General features: G+C 40.1%; 1 protein-coding gene across 1 annotated transcript in view; it reads right to left on the bottom strand.

The window, feature by feature from the left end:
• The window catches only part of KIF27 (kinesin family member 27), a 99,283-nt gene extending 92,300 nt beyond the window's left edge, over nucleotides 1-6,983 (bottom strand). The window contains exons 1-2 of the mRNA XM_011982757.1: nucleotides 6,874-6,983; nucleotides 1,160-1,540 (exon numbers count right to left, since the gene is read on the bottom strand). Of these exons, the coding sequence (XP_011838147.1) occupies nucleotides 1,160-1,457 (298 nt within the window). The 5' untranslated portion in view covers nucleotides 1,458-1,540; nucleotides 6,874-6,983. The remainder of the gene's footprint in view (nucleotides 1-1,159; nucleotides 1,541-6,873) is intronic.
• Between the last annotated feature and the right edge of the window lie 886 nt (nucleotides 6,984-7,869).

The raw sequence follows: 7,869 nt of genomic DNA, 5'->3' as shown, positions 1-7,869 counted from the left end.
ACCAGCTTCTGAACATGTATAACTCCTATTGGTATAAAGCATATAATGGGTCATTAGGATTATAAAACATTTGCCAATCAAAAAAAACAAAAATCCCTACAATCCTAAAGAAAAGCCACAATTTATACTAGAAAAACTGAATTATTTTTTATTGTAAGACCCTGAAACAATCTAGTATCTGTGATCTCCTAATCCTGCAGAATATACAGATGTTTTTCTTTTAGTTGGGGAATATTGGCCTCTTGAAGCTCCTCCATTTTAATCTTTGGAATAAAGATTTCCTCAAACTACACAACCACTCTCTGAGCCACTACCCATCCATGCATGTAATGAGAGAAGTTTCTTTTTTAATTTTTTTAATTTTTTTTGTTTCAGCTCGTTTCTGAACAGCTAGAGAAAGAAGTTTCTGAAAGCCATGTATTTTACATTTGTGAAATATGAAAATAGAAAAATATTGAGAGCCACTATTCATACAGAGAATACTAACTAAAACTTTAGACAATGATGCGTATGTGCACTATTCAGAAGTTTGTTTTTAGTAGAAAACTATCAATACAGTAAACAATCTTAACAGAGGACTTGGCTGTCAGTTCCCCCACTCTATTACCAGACACTTAACTAAAATGATTTCCAAGGTTCCCTCCAGCTCTACATGAGATCCTATGATTCTATCTTTTCCAAACTATAATTACAAGCAGGAGAAATTATGTCCTAAAGTATTCAGAATTTAAAAAAGAAATCTGGCTAGAATATGAAAAAAAGATACTCTACATAGTAAATTTTTCCTACGGTCCCTAAGTCCTGACTATGGGACTCTTAATATTTACAACTGGCTTGTTAAAGAACGCAAAATCTGATCATGTTAACTCATTTATCTCTATTTCAAATTCTGTTCAAAATAACAAGGGCTGACCACTGAAAATTATCTTAAACTTCTTTCCTCAAGCAAATATAATCCTAAGTTAGATTGCTTAATGAAACTTCAATATTTAAAAACAAACCTTTCAAAGATGATGATCTTATGATCACATTTGATTACATTATTCATTCCTTCACTATTCAATTAATATGCTAAGCACCTACCACGTATCAGGTATTGGTCATGTTTTAGCTTCTTTCTAGCGTCACAAATAAAAGTCAGAGAGTATGAGAATCTTACCAATATGGCCTCCTCCAATGGTGTATGTCTTCCCAGATCCAGTTTGTCCATAGGCAAAAACAGTTGCATTATAGCCCTCAATGAGTGACAACACTAGGGGCTTTATACATGTATTATAAACTTCATCTTGAGTGGAATTTTTGCCAAAAACAAAATCAAAAGTGAAGACTCTGTCTCTCCCAATGATAACTTGCTGGCTGTTTGGAATAACTCTCACACAAACTTGATGATTATGAAGAACTTCTTTGCAAAGCAGAGGTCTAATTCTTACAGCAACTTTTACTGGTATTTCTTCCATGGCAACTTAGATTTTACTAGATTTTCTACTTAATGTTCAGTATCTAGTGTGAGAAACTTCCATCTTATGTAAGATCTGGATTCCTATGTATCAAAAATAAAAAACAAATTTTAATTACTGATTCCTTTTATCCCAATAAACTAACCACCTTCTAAAGCAAAGTCAGTTAGAACAGGTTTTGTTTCAACACAACACAGTTACAAAAAGTAAACCTGTCTTGTAAAATACATTGTAAATTTGTAGACAAAATAGTACATCTTGGGTTTGCTTCAAAATAATCTAGAGTATGGGGTCCATAAGTTAATAAATGACGAAGCTAAGTGGTAAGTACATGGGATTTCATTGTGCCTTTATTTCTACAGTAATAATATTTCCCAGTTCATTAATCTAAATATTAAATAGCCAGGGAGTTAGAAAATTAAGGCAAGGAAATAATTAAGTAAGGAACTGTACACATGTTTTTTTGTTTGTTTTTTGAGATGGAGTCTCGCTCTATCGTCTAGGGTGGAATGCAGTGGTGTAATCTCCGCTCTCTATAACCTCTGCTTTCCAGGTTCAAGTGATTCTCCTGCCTCAGGCCTCTTGAGTAGCTGGGATTACAGGTGCCCGCCACTACATCCGGCTAATTTTTGTATTTTTAGTAGAGACGGGGTTTCACCATATTGGCCAGGCTGGTCTCAAACTCCGAACCTCAAGTGACCTACCTGCCTCGGCCTCCCAAAGTGCTGGGATTACAGGCGTGAGCCACCGCGCCCAGCCTGTACATGTGTTAAAAACAAACATTAGTACCAGATTTTATAGCTATGCATTGAAAAATAGCATTTCCTCTTTGCCACAATTATTAGAAATAAATTCATGAAAATAGTTCTAAGAATTTCAATAAGTCAATATAAATTTAAAACTAAATTTTTATTCAAAAATAATCAAAACTAACAGAAAAACTGCTTTTTCTGCTTCTAAATATTATGTTGTACTTATTTCTGAAGATCTCTGCTAGAATTAATACATTAAAAATTAAATTGTTGGCTGTAGTTTCCCAGCTAAAAATATATATAAACAAATAATTGATAACCACATTTACAATGAACACGCTGGCTTTTTTTTTTGAGACAGAGTCTTGTTCTGTCTCCCAGGCTGAAGTACAGTGGCACGATTTCGGCTTGCTACAAGCTCCGCCTCCCAGGTTCACGCCCTTCTCCTGCCTCAGCCTCCCAAGTAGCTGGGACTACAGGCGCCTGCCACCATGCCCAGCTAATTTTTTGTATTTTTAGTAGAGACGGCGTTTCACCCTGTTAGCCAGGATGGTCTTGATCTCCTGACCTCGTGATCCGCCCACCTCAGCCTTCCAAAGTGCTGGGATTATAGGCGTGAGCCATCGTGCCCAGCCTAACACTTAAAAATACATTCAAAAAACAATTCCATTTACAATAGCATCCAAAAGAATAAAATATTTAGAAATAAATTTAACAAAAGATGTGTAAAACTATAAAACTATAAAACCAAAAACTATAAAATACTGTTAGAAGAAAGCACAAGATGTACATAAATGAAAAAAATCTGTTTATGAATTGAAAGATATATTAATACGTCAGTATTCCCCAAATTGATCTACAGACTCAATGCAATACCTATCAAAATCTCAGCTGACTTATTTGCAGAAATTGACAAGTTGATCCTGAAATCACAGAACTCAAGAGACACAGAATAACCAAAATGATATTGAAAAAGAACAAAGTAAGAGGACTCACACTTTCCTAATTTCAAAACCAAGCAACAGTCATCATGATAGTGTAGTACTGGCATAAGGACAGACACATAGATCAACAGAATAGAATTGAGAATCCAGAAATAAACCCTCACATTTATGGGCAATTGATTTTCAACAAAGGTGCGAAGACAATTCAACTGAAGTCTAGGAATAGTCTTTTCAACAAATGGCTATGGGACAATGGATAAAATAATGAAGTTGGACTCCCTACCTCACATCATATACAAAAGTTAACCAAAAATGGACCATAGACCTAAACATAAGAACTAAAACTACAAAACTCTTAAAAGACAGGAGTAACTCTTCATGACCTTGAATTTGGCAATAATTTCTCAGATATGACACCAAAAGCAGTAAAATTAAAAATACCAATTTGAACGTTACACATTGTATACAGGTACTGAAAAATCACACTGTACCCCATAAACATGTACAATGATTGTGTCAATTAAAAATAATAAAAGCAAAAAAATAAAGATGAAGTATAGATTTAAAAATAAGTAAAACCCAGCCTGGGCAACAAAGTGAGACGTCATGTCTACAAAGAAATATTTTTTTTCAATCAGTTCAGCATGATAGTGCACACCTGCGGTCCCAGCTACTTCGGAAGCTAAGGCGGGAGGTTGGCTTGAACCCAGCAGCCGGAGGTTACAGTAAGCTGTATTTGCGCCACTGCGCTATAACCTGGACAACAGGGCAAGAACTTGTCTGAGAGAGAGAGAGAGAGAGAGAGAGAGAACAAGAGAAATGTTGGGGGTGGGGGAGGGAGAGGAAGGAGGGAGGGAAGGAAAAACTGGACATCGAAATTAAAAACTCTGTGCTTCAAAGGAAACTACCAAGAAAGTGAAAAGACGGCTGGGCGCGGTGGCTTATGCCTGTAATCCCTTGGGCACTTGGGGAGGCCGAGGTGGGTGGATCACGAGGTCAGGAGATGAGACCATTCTGGCTAACATGGTGAAATCCCATCTCTACTAAAAATACAAAAAAATTAGCTAGGCGTGTTGACGGGCACCTGTAGTCCCAGCTACCCGGGAGCCTGAAGCAGGAGAATAGCATGAACCCTGGAGGTGGAGCTTGCAGTGAGCCGAGATTGCGCCACTGCACTCCAGCCTGGGGGAGGGAGCAAGACTCCGCCTCAAAAAAAAAAAAAAAAAAAAAAGAGAAAAGACAACTCACTGAATGGGAGAAAATATTTGCAAGACATGAATCTAACAAGGAACTTGCAACTACAATATATAAATAACTATTACAACTCAAAAAGTTTTTAAAAAATTTTAAAAACAGGCAAAGCATCTGAAAAGGCACTTCTTCAAAGAAGATATACAAATGAATAATGAGCACATGAAAAGATGCTCAACATCATTAGCTATCCGGAAAATGCAATCAAAACCACAGTGAGAGTCCAGGTGCGCAGTGGCTCACGCCTGTAATCCCAGAATTTTAGGAGACTGAGGTGGGAGGATCACGTGAGGTCAGGAGTTCAAGACCAGCCTGGACAACATGGTGAAACCCCATCTCTACCTAAAATACAAAAATTAGCCAGGCACAGTAGCTCAAGCCTGTAATCCCAGCACTCTGGGAGGCCAAGGTGGGAGGATCACCTGAGGTCAGGAGTTCGAGACCAGCCTGAACAACACGGTGAAACTCTGTCTCTACTAAAAAATACAAAAATTAGACGGGCATGGTGATGGGCGCCTATAATCCTAGCTACTCAGGAAGCTGAGGCAGGAGAATCACTTGAACCCAGGAGGCAGAGGTTACAGTGAGCTGAGATCAAACCACTGCACTCCAACCTGGGCGATACACCACGACTGTCTCAAACAAACAAACAAACAACCACCACAATGAGATACCAATCCACATCCACTTGCACTGCTATAATAAAGACAGACCATAAGTGTTAGCAGGGTGTAAAGAAATTAGAACCCTCATACACTACTGGTGGGAAGGTAAAATGGTACAGCCACTTTGGAAAACAGATTGACATTTCCGCAAAAAGTTAAACATACAGTTATCACTTGACCCAGCTCCCAAGAGAAATGAAAACTCCCAAGAGAAATGAAAACACTGTGTTTGCATAAAAACTTATATACAAACGTTCAGTTTTGGAAGGATAAAGCTTATACTAAATTTAACAAGCAATCTATGACAATGTTTAAGTGCAGATGACGAAAAGTAATGAGTTTGGGGTGAGGCTAGGTTCTTTGGAGAAGCTGCTGAGTCTTGAAGATTACCATTAAGTAATAGAGACAACTAGACTGAAATAACATTTTATTAATAACACTAATAACAGTGAATTGATAATATTAATATTCACTACCCTTGAAAAAAAAAACCGTGGCCCAGCACAGTGGTTCACATCTGTAATCCCAGCACTTTGGGAGGCCAGGGTGGGTGGATCACTTGAGCCCAGGAGTTCGAGACCAGCCTGGCCAACATGGAGAAACCCTGTCTCTACAAAAAATCAAAAAATTAGGCAGGCATGGTGGCGCACGCGCCTGCAGTCCCAGCTACTCAGGAGGTTGAAGCGAGAGGGTCCCTTGATCCCAAAAGGGTCACGACCCTGTCAAAAACAAAACAAAATAAAACAAAACTCTGCAATGGTACTCTGCATTTGTAATTCTGTGAGTAGATGGCATGAAGAGGATCACAACAAAAAAAAATTAACATCACTCTTCTAAAAGTCCCCTGAGAGTAAAAAAATATCAGGTCCCTTGGGCTGTAAAATCCCAAAAGAGAGTCAACAAACTATCTTTAATGGCTAAAACAAAGAGATACACCTAACCTTAGCAGTTTTAAAATCATTCTAATGAATTTGACACTGGAAAAAAAAAATGCTCATGTGTTTGATAAATCCTTTCTTGGATCTTAAAGAACTCTACAATCATTTGGTACTGGAAATTTTTCCAGTTGCAGGAATGCTGAGTTAATTCTTCCAAATGTCTCTGAAAACCAACATTTGAAGTCACCATACAGATTAGTTTATTTCTTTGTATGCCATCAAATTAAAGCAAAACTCATGGACGATGTTAAGTCAAACCTAACTGCTTCCAATGAAGTTGCTAATAAAAAATGCCAAATTGGGATATTTTCATTTCTTGGGTTTTTGTTTTGTTTTGTTTTTGAGACAAGGTCTGGCTCTGTCACCCAGGCTGGAGCACAGCGGCACCATCTCGGCTCACTGCAACCTCAGCCTCCTGGTTCAAGCGATTCTCGTGCCTCAGCGTCCAAAGTAGCTGGGATTACAGGCACCACGCCAGGCTAATTCTTGTATTTTTAGTAGAAACGGGGTTTCACCATGTTGCCCAGGCTGGTCTCGACCTCCTGGGCTGAAGAGATCCGCCCGCCTCAGCCTCCCAAGGTACTGGGATTACAGATATGAGCCACCATGCCCAGCCTCATTTCTTGGGGTTTTTAATGGTAATATCTATAAACAATTTGGTTATAAAGGCAACTGAAACTTATTGTAAGCATTAAAAAAAATAATAACGGGGCCAGGCACGGTGGCTCATGCCTGTAATCCCAGCACTTTGGGAGGCCAAGGCAGGTGGATCGCTTCAGCCCACGAGTTACAGACCAGCCTGGGCAACAGGGTGAAACTCTGTCTCTACTAAAAATACAAGAATGAGCCAGGCAGTGGTGACGCACCTGTAGTCCCAGCTACTTGGGAGGCTGAGGTTGGAGGATTGCTTGAGCCCAGAAGGTTGAGGCTGCAATATGCCACTGCACTCTAGCCTGAGTAACAGAGCGAGACCCTGTCTCAAAACAAAACAAACAATAATAAGGGTCCACAAACATAGGGCTTGTAAAGCATCAATATACAAGAAACAAAGTTTTTACACAATCCATAGCACTTATACTTCTTCAGATTCTGATCAATTATAGTCATCAGAAACATACGTATTATGTCACCAATAAATGAAAAAAGGCGAAATCTGATTGGCTGGTCGTATTTAAGTATACTCAATGGGTTTTTGAAATCTGAGGAAAGGCAAGAGAAATATGTAATCCCTCATGTCATGTCACTGGTCAGGAATGAGTGTCTCCAAAAACCGCTGCCATCCCGTCCCCTTGATTTCCCAGAAAGCAGTGGTTGTCTGAAATGTGTGGTTTGTTAATTATTTTCATAAGAAACTTCCCAGTAGATGGATAGTAAATCGCATGAGGAGCTCAGAAAAGGCCCCAAATGCGTAAAGACAAAGGAGTAAAGAAGGGCAAACAACAAAGATTTTCAACACTGGAGACGGCCGTGTTACTTAAAAGGTGTTTCAAAGAAAGAATCGGGGCGCTTTGCTCTTTACAGCACCTGCCTCCGAGGGAAGGAGCTCTCGAGCTTGAATGCGCCGAAGTTTCAACCTCTACAGTGGGAAAAAGACGCCTGCGACAAAACAAAGCGCTCGGTGGTGGTGGCCCTCGCGTCGCACCTCACGCCGTGCAGCTACACGAGACGAACACGGGGTGCGCTCCGAGGGGCCGAGTCCCGCGTTGGGGTCGATCCCCGTTCCCCGGGCCCCGCTCCTCAGGGCTGAGCCAGCTTCCTCCGGAAGGGGCGCTCTGCCTCCAGTCGCTCGCCGGGCTCCCATTCCTGACCCCAGACCCCTCGGGCACCCCCATAGGCCTCGCTGGCGCCCCTACCGCCCACCC

Source organism: Mandrillus leucophaeus, unplaced genomic scaffold (genome assembly GCF_000951045.1).
Source record: "Mandrillus leucophaeus isolate KB7577 unplaced genomic scaffold, Mleu.le_1.0 Scaffold242, whole genome shotgun sequence".
NCBI lineage: Eukaryota > Metazoa > Chordata > Mammalia > Primates > Cercopithecidae > Mandrillus > Mandrillus leucophaeus.
Note: the sequence above shows the minus strand (reverse complement) of the source record. Positions and strands in the feature narration are given on the sequence as shown.